The sequence below is a fragment of the Phocoena sinus genome, chromosome 13, assembly GCF_008692025.1.
Source record: "Phocoena sinus isolate mPhoSin1 chromosome 13, mPhoSin1.pri, whole genome shotgun sequence".
NCBI classification, from domain to species: domain Eukaryota; kingdom Metazoa; phylum Chordata; class Mammalia; order Artiodactyla; family Phocoenidae; genus Phocoena; species Phocoena sinus.
In genome coordinates this window covers 45147980-45170789 of record NC_045775.1, presented here as the reverse complement: position 1 = coordinate 45170789, position 22810 = coordinate 45147980, and the positions used below count along the sequence as shown (strand labels likewise).

General features: G+C 36.3%; 1 protein-coding gene across 1 annotated transcript in view; it reads left to right on the top strand.

Annotated features, from left to right (window-relative positions):
• The window catches only part of PSME4 (proteasome activator subunit 4), a 101960-nt gene that overhangs the window by 21665 nt on the left and 57485 nt on the right, over positions 1 to 22810 (top strand). Inside the window, exons 2-6 of the mRNA XM_032652499.1 lie at positions 7034 to 7174; positions 7812 to 7928; positions 18832 to 18876; positions 21065 to 21214; positions 22556 to 22619. Coding sequence (XP_032508390.1) covers positions 7034 to 7174; positions 7812 to 7928; positions 18832 to 18876; positions 21065 to 21214; positions 22556 to 22619 — 517 coding nt within the window. The remainder of the gene's footprint in view (positions 1 to 7033; positions 7175 to 7811; positions 7929 to 18831; positions 18877 to 21064; positions 21215 to 22555; positions 22620 to 22810) is intronic.

Genomic DNA, 22810 nt, shown 5'->3' with positions numbered 1-22810 from the left:
AAATGGGAGTGTTTCCTTAATTTCTCTTTCACATTTTTCATCATTAGTTTATAGGAATGCAAGAGATTTCTGTGCATTAATTTTGTATCCTGCTAGTTTACCACATTCAAAGATTAGCTCTAGTAGTTTCCTGGTGGCATCTTTAGGATTCTCTATGTATAGTATCATGTCATCTGTAAACAGTGACAGTTTTACTTCTTCTTTTCCAATTTGTATTCCTTTTATTTCTTTTTCTTCTCTGATTGCCGTGGCTAGGACTTCCAAAACTATGTTGAAGAATAGTGGTGAGAGTGGACATCCTTGTCCGTTCCTGATCTTAGAGGAAATGCTTTCAGTTTTTCACCATTGAGAATGATGTTTGCTTTGGGTTTGTCGTATACTACCTTTATTACGTTGAGGTAGTTTCCCTCTATGCCCACTTTCTGGAGAGTTTTTTATCATAAATGGGTGTTGAATTTTGTCAAAAGCTTTTCCTCCATCTGTTGAGATGATCACATGGTTTTTATTCTTCAGTTTGTTATATGGTGTATCCCATTGATTGATTTGCGTATATTGAAGAATCCTTGCATCCCTGGGATAAATCCCACTTGATCATGGTGTATGATCCTTTTCATGTGTTGTAGGATTCTGTTTGCTAGTATTTTGTTGAGGATTTTTGCATCTATATTCATCAGTGATATTGGTCTGTAATTTTCTTTTTTTGTAGGATCTTTGTCTGGTTTTGGTATCAGGGTGATGGTGGCCTCAGAGAATGACTTTGGGAGTGTTCCTTCCTCTGCAGTTTTTTGGAAGAGTTTGAGAAGGATGGTGTTAGCTCTTCTCTAAAAGTTTGATAGAATTCACCTGTGAAGCAATCTGGTCCTGGACTTTTGTTTGTTGGAAGATTTTTAATCACAGTTTCAATTTCATTACTTGTGATTGGTCTGTTCATATTTTCTATTACTTTCTGGTTCAGTCTTGGAAGGTTTTACCTTTCTAAGAGTTTGTCCATTTCTTCTAGGTTGTCCATTTTATTGGCATAGAGTTGCTTGTAGTAGTCTCTTAGGATGCTTTGTATTTCTGCAGAGTCTGTTGTAACTTCTCCTTTTTCATTTCTAATTTTATGGATTTGAGTCCTCTCCCTGTTTTCTTGATGAGTATGGCTAATGGTTTATCAATTTTGTGTATCTTCTCAAAGAACCAGCTTTTAGTTTTATTGATCTTTGCTATTGTTTTCTTTGTTTCTATTTCATTTATTTCTGCTCTGATCTTTATGATTTCTTTCCTTCTGCTTACTTTGGGTTTTGTTTGTTCTTCTTTCTCTGGTTCCTTTAGGTGTAAGGTTAGGTTGTTTATTTGAGGTGTTTCTTTTTTCTTGAGGTAGGCTTGTATAGCTATAAACTTCCCTCTTAGAACTGCTTTTGCTGCATCCGATAGGTTTTGGATCATCATGTATTCATTGTCATTTTTCTCTAGGTATTTTTTGATTTCTTCAGTGATCTCTTGGTTATTTAGTAACATATTGTTTAGCCTCCATGTGTTTGTTGCTTTTTACGTTTTTCCCCCGTAATTGATTTCTAATCTCATAGCATTGTGGTCAGAAAAGATGCTTGACATGATTTCAGTTTTCTTAACTTTACTGAGGCTTGGTTTGTGACCCACAATGTGATCTATCCTGGAGAATGTTCCATGCACACTTGAGAAGAAAGTGTAATCTGCTGTTTTTGGGTGGAATGTCCTATAAATATCAATTAAATCTATCTAGTGTATTGTGTCATTTAAAGCTTCTGTTTCTTTCTTTCTTTTCATTTTGGATGATCTGTCCATTAGTGTAAGTGAGGTGTTAAAATCCCCCACTATTATTGTGTTACTGTTGATCTCCTCTTTTATAGCTGTTAGCAGTTGTCTTATGTATTGAGGTGCTCCTGTGTTGGGTGCATATATATTTATAATTGTTATATCTTCTTCTTGGATTGATCCCTTGATCATTATGTAGTGTCCTTCCTTGTCTGTTGTAACATTCTTTATTTTAAAGTCTACTTTATCTGATATGAGTATTGCTACTCCAGTTTTCTTTTGATTTCCATTTGCATGGAATATCTTTTTTCATCCCCTCACTTTCAGTCTGTATGTGTCCCTAGGTCTGAAGTGGGTCTCTTGTAGACAGCATATATATCGGTCTTGCTTTCGTATCCATTCAGCGAGTCTGTGTCTTTTGGTTGGAGCATTTAATCCATTCACGTTTAAGGTAATTATCGGTATGTATGTTCCTATTACCATTTTCTTAATCGTTTTGGGTTTGTTTTTGTAAGTCCTTTTCTTCTCTTGTGTTTCTCACTTAGAGAGGTTCCTTTAGCATTTGTTTTAGAGCTGGTTTGGTGGTGCTGAATTCTCTTAGCTTTTGCTTCTCTGTAGAGCTCTTGATTTCTCCATTGAATCTGAATGAGGTCCTTGCCGGGTAGAGTAATCTTGGTTGTAGGTTCTTCCCTTTCATCACTTTAAGTATATCAGTCCACTCCCTCCTGGCTTGTAGTGTGTCTGCTGAGAAATCAGCTGTTAACCTTATGGGAGTTCCCTTGTATGTTATTTGTCATTTTTCCATTGCTGCTTTCAGTAATTTTTCTTTGTCTTTAATTTTTGCCAATTTGATCACTATGTGTCTTGGCGTGTTTCTCCTTGGGTTTATCCTGTATGGGAATCTCTGCGCTTCCTGGACTTTGGTGGCTGTTTCCTTTCCCATGCTAGTAAAGTTTTCGACTATAATCTCTTCAAATATTTTCTCTGGTCCTTTCGCTCTCTCTTTTCCTTCTGGGACCCCTATAATGCCAATGTTGTTGCATTTAATGTTGTCCCAGAGGTCGCTTAGGCTGTCTTCATTTCTTTTCATTCTTTATTTTTTATTCTGTTCCACAGCAATGAATTCCACCATTCTGTCTTCCAGGTCACTTATCCGTTCTTCTGCCTCAGTTATTCTGCTATTGATTCCTTCTAGTGTAGTTTTCATTTCAGTTATTGTATTGTTCATCTCTGTTTGTTTCTTCTTTAATTCTTCTAGGTCTTTGTTAAATGTTTCTTGCATCTTCTCCATCTTTGCCTCTACTCTTTTTCCGAGGTCCTGGATTGTCTTCACTATTATTATTCTAAATTGTTTTTCTGGAAGGTTGCCTATCTCCACTTCATTTAGTTGTTTTTCTGGGGTTTTATCTTGTTCCTTCATCTGGTACATAGCCCTCTGCCTTTTCATCTTGTCTATCTTTCTGTGAATGTGGTTTCTGTTCCACAGGCTGCAGGATTGTAGTTCTTCTTGCTTCTGCTGTCTGCCCTCTGGTGGATGAGGCTATCTGTGTGGCTTGTGTAAGTTTCTTGATGGGAGGGACTGGTGGTGGGTAGAGCTGACTGTTGCTCTGGTGGGCAGAGCTCAGTAAAACTTTAATCTGCTTGACTGCTGATGGGTGGGGCTGGGTTCCCTCCCTGTTGGTTGTTTGGCCTAAGGGAACCCAACACTGGAGCCTTCCTGGGCTCTTTGGTGGAGCTAATGACAGACTCTGGGAGGGCTCGTGCCAAGGAGTACTTCCCAGAACTTCTGCTACCAGTGTCCTTGTCCCCATGGTGAGCCACAGCCACCCCCTGCTTCTGCAGGTGACCCTCTAACACTATCAGGTAGGTCTGCTTCAGTCTCCCCTGGGGTCACTTTTCCTTCTACTGGGTCCTTATGCGCACACTACTTTGTGTGTGCCCTCCAAGAGTGGAGTCTCTGTTTCTCCCAGTCCTGCTGAAGTCCTGCAGGCAAATTCCACTAGCCTTCAAAGTCTGATTCTCTAGGAATTCCTCCTCCCATTGCTGGACCCCCAGGTTGCGAAGCCTGACATAGGGCTCAGAACCTTCACTCCAGTGGGTGGACTTCTGTGGTATAAGTGTTCTCCAGTCTGTGAGTCACCCACCCAGCAGTTATGGGATTTGATTTTACTGTGATTGCGCCCCTCCTACCGTCTCATTGTGGCCTCTCCTTTGTCTTTGCATGTGGGGTATCCTTTTTGGTGAGTTCCAGTGTCTTCCTGTCAATGATTGTCCAGCAGCTAGTTGTGATTCTGGTGTTCTCACAAGAGGGAGTGAGAGCACGTCCTTCTACTCCGCCATCTTGGTTCCCGTCCCCTATTGTGGTTTTAATTTGATTTTAGTGATGAACAGTGATGTTGAGTATCTTTTCATATGCTTATCAGTCATGTGGATGTTGTCTTTTGAGAACTGCCTTCCTGAGTCTTTTGCCCATTGTTTATTTGGTTGTGTTTATTATTGATTTGAAGGAGTTCTTAAGTAGTTTGGGAGAGTACTTTGTCAGATGGTGATATGTATTCCAAATATCTGCCTGGGCTTTTTTATTTTCAGTGGTGTTTTATTGTGAATAGAAGTTCCTGATTTTAATGAAGACCAGTTATTAATTTTCTTCTTTTAGTACTTTTTGTGTTCTTCAGAAGAAGTCTTGGTCTTTTTTTTTTTTTTTTTTGTGGTACGCGGGCCTCTCACTGTTGTGGCCTCTCCTGTTGCGGAGCACAGGCTCCGGACGCGCAGGCTCAGCGGCCATGGTTCACAGACCTAGCTGCTCCCCAGCATGTGGGATCTTCCTGGACCGGGGCACGAACCCATGTCCCCTGCATCGGCAGGCAAACTCTCAACCACTGCGCCACCAGGGAAGCCCTTGGTCTGTGTTTTGAGAAATGCTGATGCAGGAATCACTTTCTGCTTGGCAAGAACTATTTGCTGTTGACAGGGCAAATAGGTTTCTGAGTAATCCCCCTAAAATCTCTAGTTTTGTCAGCAGTTCTAGCTCCTCTAAGAATCCCTGGGTTGGTCTCTTCTTTTCATAGTATTAAATTTTGGACTCTATGAATTTTATGTCCCTAATGTTTACACAATTTATACTACAGTAAAAAGGCTTGTAGGTAAATTATTTCAGTTGCTTAGAGCAGTGTTTCTTCAAGTTTTCCACAGAAGTCTTTACGCCACAAGGGAGAGTAAGTGCATAACCGCAGGCGCACTTGGAGCCCTGTCAAGGCCTGAGGTAGCCACTGGGAACAAGAAGTGTTTCATTGGACTCTTCTGTTTTATCTTTAAAATATGTGCTGTTTCTTAGGGGATATGGTTTGTTTTCACTTGAAAGTAGCGTTTAAATGATTCTAGCTTTTACTCCTAAATTTAGAGTGAAATTGAGGGAGGCTTCAGGAGTCTGTACCATGTTCATTCAGCAGCCTGAAGTATCTCTGGCAGCCCTGGGCTTAGGGTCTCTATGTATTGTCTTCATTATAGCCCATTTCCTTTACCAGGCCTAGGTGGTTAAGAAACTTTCACGGTAATTACTGACAGAGGCAAAACAATATCTCAGGTCTCATTGCTGTCTCCCCTCACCGCCCCCACCCCCGCCCCAATACTGTTCGATCGCCTAGTAATAAGGTGAAATCATGGGATTATACCTTGAAAGTTCAGACAGACAAGAGCTGAATAAATATGCAGCAGCCTGAGAAAATTAAAAAAAGAGTGCTCTTATTGGACCAAGAATATTGAGGATTTTCTGGAAAAAGAAAAACAGGTATTCTAATTTTAGAAGTTAAACGCACGTTTAATTTGATCTTAGCTGTTGGGGAAGTGCTAAAGATCATATAAGGAATGTTAATGCTGTGTCTTCTGTTGAATTATGTATTTGTCTATAAAATGGTCTTCCTCAAAGGAGTTTATGATTTTAAGTATCGGTAATTTGTTCTAAGTAAGTTTTTGTTAAGTTTTAGTTACTTCTGAATCCTTAACTATGCCGTGCTTAGTCATTCTTGCTTTTTGGGACACCTTTTCCTTAAATTGCTTATAGTTGACGCTTTTGTTTACATTGATTCCCTAAAGTTAAAAAATTGAAAACATATAATTTTGAGATAAAATACTGTGCTTTTTGGGTAGCAACATAATTTTATTATAGTTATGAGTTAATGCCTAGAAACAAATAGTACAAGTTAGGTAACGCTGTATTGTTTCAGGATTCTCAGTAAGCGTTCATCAAAGATTCTTGTGGTTAAAACAGTAAACTTCTATGTCTGTACTCTTTTGTTCTGTTTTATAATGTTGTGATATGATGTTTTTAAGTAGTTTCAGCAAGTCATTAGGTAGATTGTTATTCTGAATGAGCACTTGTTTAATAAAGGAAAGGGTGCAGGGGGATTCTTTTCAGGTTACTGTGTCCAAAGACCAGTTAAAACCATGCAAAAATAAAAGAGCAGTGTTACAATTGGTCATTAAATGTTGATGTGAATTCAGTCATTATAACTGAATTATAAGTTTTTTGTCAATAAAGTACTTATTTGGTAATCTCTTAATTAAAATATAGAGTAAGTCTTTCCTGCACAGTGATGAGTGTGCAGTGTGATAAAATGTTTGACATCAAAGACTTTTGAAATTGAAGTGTACCAATACATATTTTTTTTTATTGTGGCAAACTCTTAAATTTACCCTCTTAAAAAAAAAAAAAAAAATTTACCCTCTTAACAATTTTTAAGTGTACAGTATGGTATTGCTAACTGTGTGTACATTGTTATACAACAGATCTCTAGAATTTTTCATCTTATATGACTGAAACCCTATACCCATTGTACAATAGCTCCCTGTCTGCCTTCCCAGCCCCTGGCAACCACCATTGTACTTTCTGTTTCTATGACTTTGATTACTTTAGATACTGCATATAAGTGGAATCATGCAGGATTTGACTTTTTTTGATTGTCTTATTTCACTTAGCATAATGTCCTCAAGGTCCATCTGTGTTTTAGCATATGACAGCTTTCTTCTTAAAGGCTGAATAATATTCCATTGTGTATATATGTGTGTGTGTGTGTATGTGTATATATATATATATATATATATATATATATATATATATATATAACATTTTCTTTATCCATTTGTCTGTTGGTGGGCATTTATGTTACTTCCACACTTTGGCTATGTGAATAATGCTGCAATGAACATGAATGTATCACGATATCTATTTTTAAAGGCTGTATCAATTTTTCTCTTGCAGATATATTCGACTTTATGGGAGAAAATTTAGCAAAGAAGATCATGTTCTTTTTATCAAATTATTATATGAGCTGGTATCAATTCCAAAACTGGAAATCAGCATGATGCAGGGATTTGCACGTCTCTTAATCAACTTGTTAAAGTAAGTCAATGTCCTGTGATTTCTGCTAAGATTTTTTTTTTTTCTTCAAGGTTTTAGGGAATGAGGAGAGCTAAGTGTTCTTCGGTAAGAAGACCAAGTCCCAAATTACCATTTTGGAAAAAGATTGCAGAAAACTTTATCATAAGTTTAAACCCCATGTGTTAATTAACCTTTTAATTAAGATTCCTTTTTCTCCATGAAGTCTTCTCTTCTCTAGTATATATTGAACTATATGTTGTCTGTTTGTTTCATTTATACTAATTACCTTCCCTTATGTAGACTGTAATATCCTTGTGAAGACAGGGATCATTTATTCTTTTGCTTATCCCAGGCACCCAGCACAATTCAGGAAACATTAAGTACTCCATAGATAGTGTGGGAAAGTATGAAACTCATCTACAATAATGGTGGCACAAATTTTAATGCCTCTTTTTACCTGGTGCCTCTTGAGGTTTGGACAGCAGCAAAAGTCCTGGTGCATTGTTCTTCCTCCTACCATGTTTTGCCAGTGAGTGGCTGAGGATGGGGAAAAGCAAAACCTACTGTGATGACAGCAACATTTAACAACTGTTCTCCCTGTGTAGTATACACACCCTGAGCAAGCATACACACATGTATTTACTCTTTCTTTAATTAGGAAAAAGGAACTTCTTTCAAGAGATGACTTGGAGTTACCTTGGAGACCACTTTATGACATGGTGGAAAGAATATTATATTCCAAGACAGAGCACCTGGGATTAAATTGGTTTCCTAAGTAAGTATTTCCATTTAAAGTACTTTTGGGGAGCACTTTTGGGGACTCTTAGGGGTTTGATCATAATTGAGAAATGTTGGGTTACTTGAGATAAGCAAGCAAATACACATTTTAATGTGCTCATTTTTATGTATCTTGACTCCTAAAACAATTTATTGCCCTCTTTAAGCTATATCTGAAGCTGCACTTAAGAATTTCCCACCACCATATCTCTAACAGCTAACATCACCATACTGGCCAAAGAAAACAAGAGATTTTTGTTTGAAATCTAATATTTTGTCATGTACATTTGGCGTTCTTCATAGTATATCCACATATGTTTTAATTCTTCAAGTAAAATGAATGCTTCAAGAGGAGGAGCTTTGCGTATTCCAGGGGGCACCCACATCCCAGAGCACACACACTCCCAGTTAAAGGAGCATCAGTTTCAGTGATTGACTGTGTTATAGTACAAATTATTCAAATGCACGGTCTTTGGTTTATGTTATTTTCTAGTAATGTTTAGACATAAAAGACTATAAATCTCTGGCTGTTTATGGCTTCTTGTACACACATCCTGACTCTTCCAGATCTCTAATTTTCGTACATTTTGTATTTTATTCTGAACCTTTACAGAGTACAGTATAATCATCTGTCCTTTTTGATTAATAGTGATTTCAGGCTTGACTGCAAAGTGTCATTTTTCCCTGTTAACAAGGGTTTGTCCAGTTGTGATCTAGCTCTTAATTTTCTCAGTCTTAGCGTGTTTGGCTTAAAGTACTCTTAAATTTGTGATTGAGGTTTATTTTTAGGAAATCTTTTTTTAAACTTTTAATAGCTGTTTCCTCTTATTATCTAGAGTTGTTTCTCATATACATATGTACTCATTTTCTGAAGAACACCGTTTTATATGCCTGTATTATTTTCCTTTTTCTCTTTTATAAATGAAGTCTTTGAACATTTATTTCTGTGGTTTTTCTCTCAATCCTAGACATGTTTACATATCTACCCAGTTCAGTTCATTTAATCCGTGATTAATCCTTAGGCCTCACTTAAATCAGCAGTCGTAAGTGAATTTTTTTGAAAATGACTGCTGATGGCAGACTTTAAAGACTTTTAGGTCATAGGTAAAGAGTGAAATGATGTAAATGGAAAGAGTAAAAAAAAAAGCATACTATAGGTAATTGTGAACTTAGGCCCTAATTGTTTTTTGGACAGTAGTCACAAATACTCTCAGAAGGTATTTCAGTCAGTCACATGGTCAGAAGGTATTTATTTCTTGAAGATTTCATGTGTTAAAACAAGGAAACCCATTTCAACCATAAAAGTGGCAGAATTCATCATGAAACTAAATGGTGCAATGTTCAAGTGTGTTTTTACTAATATTTATTATGAAAACCCCAAATTTAACATGAAAGATTACTTTTGAGTTATTTCTGCCGGAGGGAGCATGGAACAGACTGGATTGACTAGACCTCAAAATCTGAGCCTATTAAACTTTTTTTTTTTACAGCTGTTTTATTTTATTTTATTATTATTTTGGGGGGCTGTGTTGGGTCTTTGTTGCTGTGCGCGGGCTTTCTCTAGTTGCGGTGAGCAGGGGCTACTCTTTGTTGAGGTGTGCGGGCTTCTCATTGCGGTGGCTTCTCTTGTTTTGGAGCACAGGCTCTAGGTGCGCAGGCTTCAGTAGTTGCAGCATGCAGGCTCAGTAGTTGTGGCTCGCGGGCTCTAGAGCGCAAGCTCAGTAGTTGTGGTGCACAGACTTAGTTGCTCCGCGGCATGTGGGATCTTCCTGGACCAGGGATTGAACCCATGTCCCCTGCATGGGCAGACGGATTCTCAACCACTGGGCCACCAGGGAAGTCCTGAGCCCACTGAACTTTTGACTAGAATCACCATTTCATAGATTTCAGGGACCTTTAAATGGAGTTCAAAATCAGTTATCTTTCTAAAATTTTCCTGGCTCATTTTTTGACTGCCTTTGAAAGTCTTTGGTAAATCATGGGGGAGGGAAAGCTATACCTTCAGTAATTTCTCCTTCTTCAGCATTTCTTTTACTTCTTTATAACTAAGTGTCACACTTCCTGCCCTGACAGCTGTAACTTTGCAAAGGCAGCCACTTTTTTTTTTAAGTACTATGTCGTTATTAATAAATATCTATGGCTTTCCTCTTCAGCGATGCCATTGTTTTCCAGGAAATTTTGTTAACGCTTATTACTGTTAGTGTCAATCATTGTTTATAGTTCCTTCCCTGCATCTTGATACTAATTACCATGTCATTTCCTGAGGCTTCACATCATCCTTGCTGTTATGGAAACCTTCCTTAAAAGTTTCACCTTGGCTGTTCTTGGTCTTTTGAAGAGACATAAAGTCTTTGATGAAATCTTTACTTGGTTTACAGTGTGACTCTTAACTCTAATAGACTTTTGTATTCTGTAGATAACTATTCCAAAATGAAATTCATAAATAGCATGACCTTTCTATACTCAAAAATAAATAATGTTTTAACCGTAAAAGAAATAATGGGAAAGTAGTTTATTATAAAGCAATATATATTTCAAACATGCATGCACTATTATACTAAAAAACGCAGTATAGGAGACTTCTCTGGTGGTCCAGTGGTTAAGAATCCACCTTTCAGTGCAGGGGACGTGGGTTTGATTCCTGGTCGGGGAGCTAAGATCCCACATGCCACGGGGCAACTAAGCCCGCACGCCATAACTACTGAACCCACATGCCACGACTAGAGAGAAGCCTGTGCACCACAATGAAAGATTCCGCTTGCCACAAGACCTGACGCAGCCAAAAATAAATAAATAAATATTTAAAAAACAAAACCGTATGGTATTCAGATTTTGCATCTACTTTTAATGAGTAAGTTTGGATTTAAAAGTAAAAAGGTCAAAACACATTCTGTATCAGAAGTACAAGAAAATGTAAGATAAACAGCATAGCAGCATTGTAAGTGGACATTGAAATAAAAACTAGTGCTAGGATACAGAATAACAGGCCACACTTACTTAAATATGATGAGAGGGAGAGAGAAATAACTTTAATTTCGGACTACTGCCTGGGAAAAAAAGAAGTAAGATACTGTTGCAGGTGAGCTGGCCTTATTTATAGCATAGTGTCACAATGATTCTTTATGTAATTATGTGGGATGGTGTAGTTACTTAGTATTACAAAACATTATTTTTAAACATTATCACATGTGAAAGAAATAGGCAAAGGATGAATTAGGAAAAGAAACATTAATATAGGAAGCCATAGAGAACTTGTGCAGCAGACTTTTGCCAAAATAAACAATGTCAATGTGTAATTTTCACAACATAAATTGTCTTTTGTGTCCTACCAAAATAAGGATGACATTCCAGAAAAATATGAAGCATTTTAACAACAAAATTATTAATGAAATTCTCTGACATCCTCATTCTTTGTGTATCTGATAATTGCAAGTGTAGTGACAATTGGTTCTAAGACTGTTAAAGCAATCTTCAATCTTAGTTACATATTTGTATGAAAACTACACATGCACAGGGATTTAGTTTTGGCAAATCAAGTGGGGCAACTGGAATTGCCATTATGCTGTTAATTTTTTTTTTCTTTCAGGAATCATGAATAACCGTAGATAAAATTTTCAGCCAAAGTACAGCCTTCCTTCAATTTACATGTTAGTTGTATTCCTAGAGATTCGATGTCTATTAAAACTGTGTGAAAAATAGTTAATGTTTAAAGCAGTTAACTTTTAGTTCAAGAATTTTTAACCTGTATAACCGTGCATTGGGACATTTGAAAGTCTTGAAGTAATAATTTTTTGTTGAGTCTGGCTATTCCATGAATTGCAGGATATCTAATATACCTGACTTTTAATCAGTAAAGGTCCAGTGAGTCCTCCCCACAATTGTGATAGTTAAAAATGTCCCTTACATTTCCAGAATGCGCCCTGCATGTGGTTAGAGGCTTATGGATTTGCTGTCCTCTTAGCCTGCATCCATGCAAGTTAAAGTTTGCTGCCTCATTAATCAGTCTCTCCTGTTTTCTTACCATTGGTCCAGCACTTTTTGCTTTCTTTTTTTCTGTTTTTAATTCTTTAAGATCCAGGTCTTTTAGTTTCCAAACCAGTATTCTTTTTCCTGTTCCAGTGCTTCTCAGATTGTCCACTTAATACCTCCTTCCCTTTCCCCAAAGATGTTTCTTAAGAGGTGTGGTGTGAGAAATTTCTTGGAATTTTTACATTTTATCTTAAACATTCATATATTTATTAGGCATATTAAGTAATGCTTTCATAAGTAAAAATTTCTTCCATATGTATCTCTTGACTAAAGTTGATGCTCCAAGAAGATGAACTCTATTGACCTAGTGGCTTGGAGCACTTACACACAGGGCTGTGTGTGTCCACTAAAAGGAGCACACATTGTGAAGTGCAGCTCTGTTGATGCATCCTGTTTTTAAAAATGATGATGTGTTGTTCCAGTTTGAAGTGATCAGAAAGAATACTGGGCATCTGGAACTACTTTTGGGGGGGCACTTTCGTAGTGAGAGGCAGCACTCTAGGACAAAATTTGAAACTTAATGTCTCTTCTGGTAAAAAAAAAAAAAAAAAGCAGTTTTTCAGAATTGTAATTATTTATTCATTTTTTCTAATTTGCTTTAATCTTTTTACTGTTATTATCATATTTTACCTCTCCTTTTTTTTTTTTTTTGCGGTATGTGGGCCTCTCACTGTTGTGGCCTCTCCTGCTGAGGAGCACAGGCTTCGGACGTGCAGGCCCAGCGGCCACAGCTCACGGGCCCAGCCGCTCCACGGCATGTGGGATCTTCCTGGACCGGGGCACGAACCCATGTCCCCTGCATCGGCAGGTGGACTCTCAACCACTGCGCCACCACGGAAGCCCTACCTCTCCTTTTGAAAGGAATATCTGTACCATATTTCCATTCAGGTCACACTGTATATAGTTACAACAATTAACTTTGAAAGATTTTCAGATTCTTTGGTTCTTGGACTGTTTCATCACACTTGCCTTGATTTTAATATTGGAGGAATCTGATGTGTTAGAGACACTAGTTGGAGAGCCATACAACAGTACTTTCACTTTTTGTTCCTCACAGCTAGTCTCTGTCCAGTGAATTTCTAAGATGGGACCATTTAAAACATTTGAAAATTTACTTTTCTACTTAAGATACTATTGGGGCTTCCCTGGTGGCGCGGTGGTTGGGAGTCCGCCTGCCGATGCAGGGGACACGGGTTCGTGCCCCGTTCCGGGAAGATCCCACATGCTGCAGAGCGGCTAGGCCCGTGAACCATGGCTGCTGAGCCTGTGCGTCCAGAGCCTGGGCTCTGCAACGGGAGAGGCCACAGCAGTGAGAGGCCCGCGTACTGAAAAAAAAAAAAAAAAAAAAAAAAAAAAAAGATAGTATTTAGTACACTAGTATAGCAAGTGTTTATAGCCCAGGGATAGAAGTGTGACTTTTTACAAACATTTTATTTCAGAAAATTCCTTAAGGAGCCCTTTAATATGGCATGCTTTGGGAGTTAGTATTTTGTTTTGAGTATTTTCATCTTAAATGTATTCTGAGACATTTTGAAACAGTTTTGTCAGCTGACTGCATGTATTCATAACTATTTTTAGAATACCATTTTTATAATCAAACGTGAAAGCTTTTTTCATTTGTTAACTGTTTGTCTTTCAAGTCTTAAACTCATGTGCCTTATGTGTTTGTCTTTATTGAAACCACTGCTTAGAATGCCATGCATTTCAACATGATTTTAAAAGCTGATTCCATTGTTTGAAGCAAGGATTATTAAACTTCCTTCTCCTTTCCCCTATTTTCTTCTCTGTCCCCTCCTCCTTCTTTTTTGCTTCCTCTCCTCCTTCCCTCCTCCTTTCTGTCTTTTTACCTCAGTGGCAAAAGACCCTTTTTACTTTCATCTGTTTTTACTTTCTACTGGAGAAACAATTTGTAGGGTTTTTTTATTCAAAAGAAAAATTAAAATTGGAAAAAACCTAGGTAGTTGTGAACTCGATACTAGCAACTTAAGAGCTGTTTATTGTTTACTTTGTAAAAGAAGCATCTGAATCTTTTGGGCATGATTTTATGTCATAAAGCAGTGTCCCACACACTTAATTGGAATAACATATTACAGGTTACAAATGTAGGCAGCACGGTAACGAAAGGTATTGCTACTAACAAAATGTGGGGGAATTATGCATGGATCAGTTTTTACAAATGAACATAGATAATTCATGTTTGAATTGCTATGTGTATATATAGAGATTTATTTAGTTTTATTACTATCAGTTCAGTTTTTGTGGGTTGTTTGGTGTTTTAAAGGTTTACATATTTGCATCATGAGTAGCTTGGGCCTAGATAACTCATTTACATTTTAAAAACATTTAAATGTCTATTTTTCTTTTATATATATTCTAAGGTGGATCATACAGTATTAAACTATTTTTCATATTAATCTGCCTCTGGAGAAATTTGATATTTCCCTTTTCTGGTACTTGTTCTTGATTTCTTCTTTCTCTGTTAAATCTAAAAGGACCATTTGAATTGGTACTCTTATCCTTAAGATACAGTTAAATCCTTTGTTCCCACATCAACACATGAAAATGACATGTTCTTAACCTCTGTTGGGGTTTCTTGATATGTGTAGCCACATTTCTAAGCTTAAGTTACTACCAGCAACTCAAGAATGATCTTTAGCTACAGAATTTAACATGATAATGAAATATGAAAGTAATTTGTCTGAGAACCTGTTGAAATTTAAAATAGTTTACAGTTATTTTGTTAATAAACAATGATTATTAATATGGCATTTGCAGTGATTTTTTTAACATGGTATTTGAGGAACATTCTATTTGCTTTTTTAAAAATTCTATTTTTATTTGGAAATTAGAGAATAATTGGTTGATTTTATTAATTTTTATTAATGACTTTGATAGTGCTTCTTTCAAAAGTTGTGCTACAATGATCTTTCTCTAGAAACTGCTCTTTTTAAACCAGTTTAAAAAACACTCGGTTCACATTGATCAGGCTTGTCATCACTTGTAGCAATTATACACACTCTTTACATGAGTGGTCAGAATCATTACAATTTCTTAACATTTACTTGCCATAGAGGCATACTTTTTTCTTGAAGTAATTGTATTGAAAAACCCATGTTAATGCTACATCAGTGATGAAGATGTTATAATTTATTTAGACTGTCCTCAGGTAAAATTATCTTGAACCTAATTTTGTGTGAAGTGGCTGTGAAAAATGACTGCTGATTTAACTAAGCAGTATTAGATTTTGTAAGATTAGATATGCGGTGGATAGTGTTTGACTAACTGATGGTGGATTTGTTTGGATTTAGGAAAAGCAGGAAAAAACTGATATATTAAGTTACAAGGAGGTTGAGGCAGAGGTATGTAGAATATACCAGGGTTATAGTTTCCCAGTTCATTTATAAAAAAGCAAATATGATTACTCTGAAGTTAAATTTTAGTTCAAGAATTGTGAAGTGAAGCTGAACGTAGTTCTGCCCGTGGGCAGTCCACACTACTCTCATCTTGAATTTGTCATTTTCTGTACATTTCTCTGGTTTAGAAGTGAATATTGTCCTGACAGTTAGGTAAGGCTAAGGAGGTAGGAATCATAAACCTCAAGGTTTATATAAGTCCACTGTCTCAGTAACTGGAGGCTAAGGCTTTTGGCTTTCCTCAGGCTTCTCTGCTACATATTTGGCATTTATTAACTTAAGGCATACTTAAGTACTTAAGTATTTATTTGGCATACTTTATTAACATAAGCAATCATAAAGAATGTCATCATAAGGAAATTGCATCCCAGAGAGGAAAATTCACAGAGTCATTTGTTGAAACTGGGACAAGAGCTCAAGAACTGGGACAAGAACTTACTTTCTGCCCTGATAAATAGGGTGGCAGTTGGGGAAGGACTTTCCTATTTTGATGCAATTTCCTAAATGTAAATTAATAGCTTCTCAGAGGCAGTAGAATAAATGTAAAAGCAAAATGAGTACAAATTTTCATTCTTAAGGAGGTTGAAAATATAATTTATTTTGGCCAGATATGAAATAATAATTGTAGGTAACATTTATTGTGCTTAATTCTGGGCCAGATAACTGCATTCTTTACATTATCTTATTTAATTTTTTTAACAGCTCTTATATACATATGAGGCTATAATACCATGCTACTAGTAAGTAGCAGGACAGGTATTCAAATTCAGATCTGTCTGACTCTAAGCCCAGGCTGTGAACCATTCATTACATGATACACTGTGGCTTTCTTTTCAGGCTAACATGCGTTTACTAAGAGGAAATAGGGTACGAGAAAACCCACCCAAAACTTAGTCCCTCTGTAGATCCCTTTTGATTAAAAAAAAAAAAAAAAAGTGTTTTGAATTGTTGTCACTTTAGTATTAGAAATTTCCAACAATTGGAAAAGTTTTTAGTGATTATTCACTCCCTCTAAAAATTAGTGAAATATAATCTAGTAGCATCTAGCCATAACCTTTTATTTTATTTTTAAACAGAAACATTGTTCCCTTCATCTTGAGAGATTACAAGAATCACAAATGGTCACTATACAGATATCACAGGTTAGAGAGATTGTACCCTTTTCTGGCTAAAGAGTATAAATCCAATGGCACAGGCCTTATTAAGGAGGGGTTGAAACAGACTTTATTTAGATGAACTAAATCACATTCCCACACACCCTATTCCTCTAATGAGTGAAGTGACAGCTATCAAAGTCTTACAATTAACCTTCTATTCTGAAGAGTGAAGGGAACTGGAGAAAACATGTAGCTATGCAGCCTTTTATGACTTGCTTTCTAGAATCATTTTTGACATTATAGGAAGTTTGTTGGTAGAATAGAAAAATTACCAGTGAAAATAGCAGGTTTTCTGTGTTGTACTCTCAAACAAGCTGCCACAGAAACAGTTAAAAGTAAATGTAAAGTTAACATGAACACAAACATTAGGAACTGGTAGAATTATAGATCTTCTGCTTATTTCCTTGGACCATAAGTTTACCATTTTAGAATTATCTTTTTTAAAATCTGCATTTAAGTTAATCTCTTATTTCATTTGGAACTAGATGAATCTTCAGATCTTACCTATGAATTCTAAAATTTGTTTCTAAGTTGGTTCTTTGGTCCAAACTAAAAGAAGATCCAGAGATCGATGTTCTTTGTTGTCCTGATAGAAAATGTTTATACAGCGTTGTAAATAAATAAATATATTTATAATATATGTATATATGTAAATGAACACAGCCTTGTTATAAGCACTTTGGAAATGCCCAGAAGTAAAAAATCATAGTCGTGGTCTTCAGGGAGTTGTAAATGTAGTTGGAGAGAAGTTTGCTCCCCTCCCCCTCCTTTTTTTTTTAACTAGGCAAACTTAGATGTTCCCTCAATTAAACTCTGTTTCTGAGTTGATGAGTTTTTTTTGTGAGAGAAGGTAACATCTCTCTTTGATAATCAGAGAAAATGCTCCATGATGGCTCTCTGGCCATATGGTCATCTTTTTTATTTTAGAATTATCTCATGAGTTGTAGCCCGGTTTTCTCTTCAGTTAATTTTTTTCTGAGTACTTTTGAAATTAAAGAGGATTCTTACTGGGGCTTCCCTGGTGGCGCAGTGGTTGAGAGTCGGCCTGCCGATGCAGGGGACACGGGTTCGTGCCCCAGTCCGGGAAGATCCCACATGCCGCGGAGCGGCTGGGCCCATGAGCCATGGCCGTGGAGCCTGCGCGTCCGGAGCCTGTGCTCTGCAATGGGAGAGGCCACAACAGTGAGAGGCCCGTGTACAGCAAAAAAAAAAAGAGGATTCTTACTGCTTCAAGTAATGAAATTATAGTTTTCTCTCTTGGTTATATAGTACATTGATTACTTGTGTTGAGTTTGGTTTGTGTTATTCCTTGGAATTTCTTTGCAAATTAGTTCTTAAGCTTTCAGAGAAGTTGGATAGACTTCTGGACTTAAGAATTTCAAGCAGCTTAATGAGAAAGTGTCAGGTGGAAGCACTGCCTGAAAGTTACCCCTTTCCCCCATAATTTTTTCTCTTGAGATTTGGGGACTTGTTTTATTTTTACTTTTATACATCGTATTGTAAGTAGTCACACATTTATTTTAAAATTCCAGTTCAAAATCACCCTTTGTTTTGTTAATTTGCATTTGACCTCTTTTGACTGTGGTCTACTTAGAATTTTAAACATCCGTTCTGGTGATGTGTGTTTAAACCAGTACACACTAGCCTTTTCATTAAAGTAGAAGTGTTTATTATAAGTTCATATACAAATTTTTATGTTGTTTTCCTAAATTCACTTGAACCACCTACCAGTTGGAAAATAAGTTACAGCTTTTAATGTTCCTCAGCTAACTTCTTAAGTAGCTGGTCAGAAAGGTGACAGTTGCTAATTATTTTGATGATTGTTGCTGGCAATAAAGTGCCTTGGAGGGTTATAAAACTCTCATCAGTAGGTTACAGAAAACTGGTTTCTGGTAGTTGCTGACAGAGGCACACCAGACTTTGCTGTTTGTTTTTTGATGTAAAAGCACTTTAATAAAAATTTAAAATTAGTATTTGAAGCCACTGAACATACTTCTTGATGTATTGATAGGTATATGGTCATTGCTGCCCACTTAGTAAAGATCGAAGATGATTTGCCCTTTTTCTAGTTTTCTTCCCTTTTTTTCACTGCATAGAATGAACAAAATGAAGGCAAAGGGAAGAGTAGATTACAGAGTTTAGGTAGTTAATTGTTAGAGTTTTGTCTGTATGAAAGAGAAGGATTAGTCATTCCGTATACACAGATAATACCTAAATGTATGAGTGTATCTTAGAGATATTTATTAAAAATGTGTTCTTAAAATATACCAACCTAATTTATCAAATGGCTTTTTCCCCCCAGTTCTGTAGAAAATGTTCTCAAAACACTCGTGAAAAGCTGCCGACCGTAAGTAGCTTCTCAATTTATAAAGCCTCTATTGTTTCTGTGGGCTTTTCCCCATCTTTAGTATGCTTTGAAGAGGAATTTAGAGGTATAACTAGTCTCTGATATTGTGATGTTAGTCACTGGGCACAACATATCATCTCCAGCTCTTCAACTGAACTTTTCAGATTTCATTTATAAATTTAGAAATTTTTAACTGGTGTGGGTGTCAGTCACCCATTATAAAGTAAGAATGCTATAATGTACGTATAACTGGCTTCATCTGAAAGATTTTCCTAGAGTATTGTTACTCAGATCAAAAATATTTTCCAAAATGAGCCTTGTAGGTCTTATATTAAAATGTAATAATACGATGGCGCATAAGTTTTTTTCTACTGTGTTCTGTTTCAGTAGAATATTTGACTTTGAACATCCCATATTCTTATGTTTAAAGATGAATATAGATAGAATTTAGTTTAATTAAAGTCCAGTTGTGTGGACTTGAACTATTTTTTCATTCTTGTTTATCAGGCTGTTCTAAGACATACTTCTGCTACGAATGCAGTGAATTCTTTTGAATGGAAATTCGTATATTTATCATATGCTTGTAATATGAGTTAAAGTTTTATAGATCAGATATTTGTTGCTGACTTCCTATACTACTCAGTCTCGGGGAAATGTATTTTCAAGATATAAAATGTCTCCTTTTAAGAGGCTTAAGATCTAACCTGAGTCATTCAATAAGCCACCAAGGAGCAGTGTCATTTTGTGAAACTTGATCATCACTGAGGTACTTACTGGTTTTTAGGTTCTTAGATAATTCATAGAATGCCCAAGCTTCTGTTTTGGATTACTAGGCTAACAGTTGATTCTGAATTAGGAAGGGGAATCAATGTATGAGATCTTTGAAGGTAGAACATATGAATATATTCTGCCTTTAAAAATTTTTTAAATTCTAACCTGTTGCACAACGATCTGGTACATAAATGCTCGATGAACTCAACAGAAGAATAACTAGAAATGTAATTGTATTTTTCACATAAAGGAATGAAGGGTGATTCTAATAACACAGATGTATAAAGATATAATAAGATTAATAATATGATGTATAGGGCTTCCCTGGTGGCGCAGTGGTTGAGAGTCCGCCTGCCGATGCAGGGGACGCGGGTTCGTGGCCCGGTCCAGGAAGATCCCACATGCCGCGGAGCGGCTGGGCCCGTGAGTCATGGCCGCTGAGCCTGCGCGTCCGGAGCCTGTGCTCCACAACGGGAGAGGCCCGCATACCGCAAAAAAAAAAAAAAAATAATATGATGTGTAGGCCAAACCTCCAAGTGTATTTGAAAGGGTTTACTAACTTTTTGGGCCATACCCAAATCATAAATTTTCATATGCTTTTCATTATTTTAAACCTCAGTTGCCTACCCATTTGGGTATCCATTCCATACCCAAATGGATAATGGGTCCTCCTTATCCATTTACCTTCATTTTGTGTGTGTCTGCACACTTCAGATTTTATTTTTCTAAATCTTCTCTACCCCAGGGATGCTCCTGCCCATTTCATAGAATTTTACAATGTTAGAGCCTATAGGACTCGATCATCTAGCCCAGTCCTCTCTTGTATATAGGAAGAAATGTATAATCAGCAAAGTGAGAAAGAGAACATCAACCTAGGAGCCTCTGGTCCAGTGAGGTAAATGGTTTGTTTCTAAAGTGCCTGGAGGTTCCTGGGCTGATGTTCTCTTTCTCACTTTGCTGACTATACATTTCTTATATAGACTGGATTCCCTATGACAAGATTTTTTTTTTCTATTGCTATTGCACAGCACATAGGATGAAAAAATACAACAATCATGTTTAAGTTTGTAGGTGATTTGAATGACTTTGTATTATTTTATCTGAGGTTTATCAACTTTATGTTGGGTTGGCCAGAAAGTTTGTTCAGCCATCTTACAGAAAAACCCAAACGAACTCTTTGGCCAACTCAATAACATTTTCCCAAGTCCACAGACAAGAAATTTATCTTATCTAAGTGTGATAGGCTATTTATTTTAGAGTTGTAAAAATGTGTGTTTCTTGTAAGTAATATCACACACATGGATAGTGTGTGATATTATCTCATGAGTATCTTCACCTTCTCCTCCTTTTTTGTCAGTCATATAATGATGTAGAGCATTTAGCCAATGATCAGATACATGAAAACCTTCTTTATTAGTTATTTTCCAGCAGATGCCACAGCTGAGATGCTAGAAGAATGGCGGCCATTAATGTGCCCTTTTGATGTAACGATGCAAAAGGCCATCACTTATTTTGAAATATTTCTTCCTACCTCCCTTTCTCCAGAACTTCATCATAAAGGTTTTAAGTAAGTATATCTATATATCTTGACAAATTCTAGAATATAGTAGGGAATACATACATATACATATATACACATATATATGTATTATGTATATACATTACAAACTATTAAAGCAATAATAAGTAAAAAATTTACCAACTCAGCCATTACGTTTCTTATACTTGAAGTGTGTATGTGAAGGCTAAAACAGTTAAATATAGGATTGCAAATAAAGAGAGAATAACACTTGTATGTCAAGCCAAGTAAGATGTGGGCTTTAATTTAAGATATTGGGAGAGAAAGAATAATAAGTACAAAAAGGGGTTGAAAATTTCAATAAATAGGCAGTGGTGGAAATGTTAAATTGCATAGAGTTTAGGGAAGGGAAAAGTGTTTTTCTAAACCTTGGTTTTAACCCTCATCATGTGTAGCATAGTTTTTCTTTGGTCTTTTTTTTTTTTTTTAACTTGTTCTAGTCTTTTCACTGTTTTTAAGAACTGTTTTTTTCTTAGATGACTACAGGTATATCATAAACCCAAGAATGAAAATATTTAGGTTGTACTTTTATGAAAAAAGTAAAAGGTATGAGGAAAAGACTGGAAGGATCATAGTAATTATCAGTATATTATGGGTTTATGCTTAGCCCTCCCACTCCCCCAGCATGTTTTCTGTAGCGAGATGTCAAACCTTTTATTTCAGTCAAATCAGAAATTTTGTATCTAGCTGTATGTTTGTGAAATTTTAATTAAAAATTTGTAATTTCTTTGATATTTGTAAAGATTGGTTAATAACATTCAGATGTTTTCTTGCCCCTATAGTCTCTTCTGTTGGGTTGGCCAAAAAGTTCATTGGGGTTTTTCTGTAAGATGTTACTTTTTGGCCAATCCAATGTTTCTTTAATTTGAGAGTTTCCACCACTATAATTTAATTACTCCTAAAACTTTGTGGCTCATTTCTTTTATGGAGCATTTACCATAGTGCTAGTTAATGGTGTAATTACTAGTTGGCATGTTAAAAGAGAGTAAGGGAGAGTTGCAGGAACAGGTAGTAACGGGAAAGCATTAAAGCAAAAAGGTAGGGAGAGGAAGGAGAAACTTGTAAACAGTATTAGATAGGGGTAGACAATTATTTAACAATGAAGTAGAAATTTGATGAGATTATTCTTTTTAGCATAAATAAATTGAAAGGGGAATATTCAGACAAAAGTAGTTCTTTTTCCATTAAGTTTGTAACTTTCGGTGTTATTTTTTCTAGGTTGTGTAGTTATCAGTAAGAATAATAGATTAAAAAAATACAGAGGATACCTGGCTTTGAACCACTTGCTATAAATCACTTGCTATTCCTAACAACATTTTTCTTCTTCAGACTTTGGTTTGATGAATTAATTGGCCTTTGGGTTTCAGTGCAAAATCTCCCACAGTGGGAGGGGGTGAGTATCCCATTTTTTCTTATATACTTTTTAGTTTGGAAGTAACTATATCGGATCATTTGATAAGTAACTTCAGTTCCTTAGGATTGGCTACTAGCAGTGTTGTAGTCAGTTTTTTAGAATTTTATTTGCTGTATTCTAAGAGAACTAGAATATTCATTTTGGTTATATTCTTTATTTTCAAAATATTC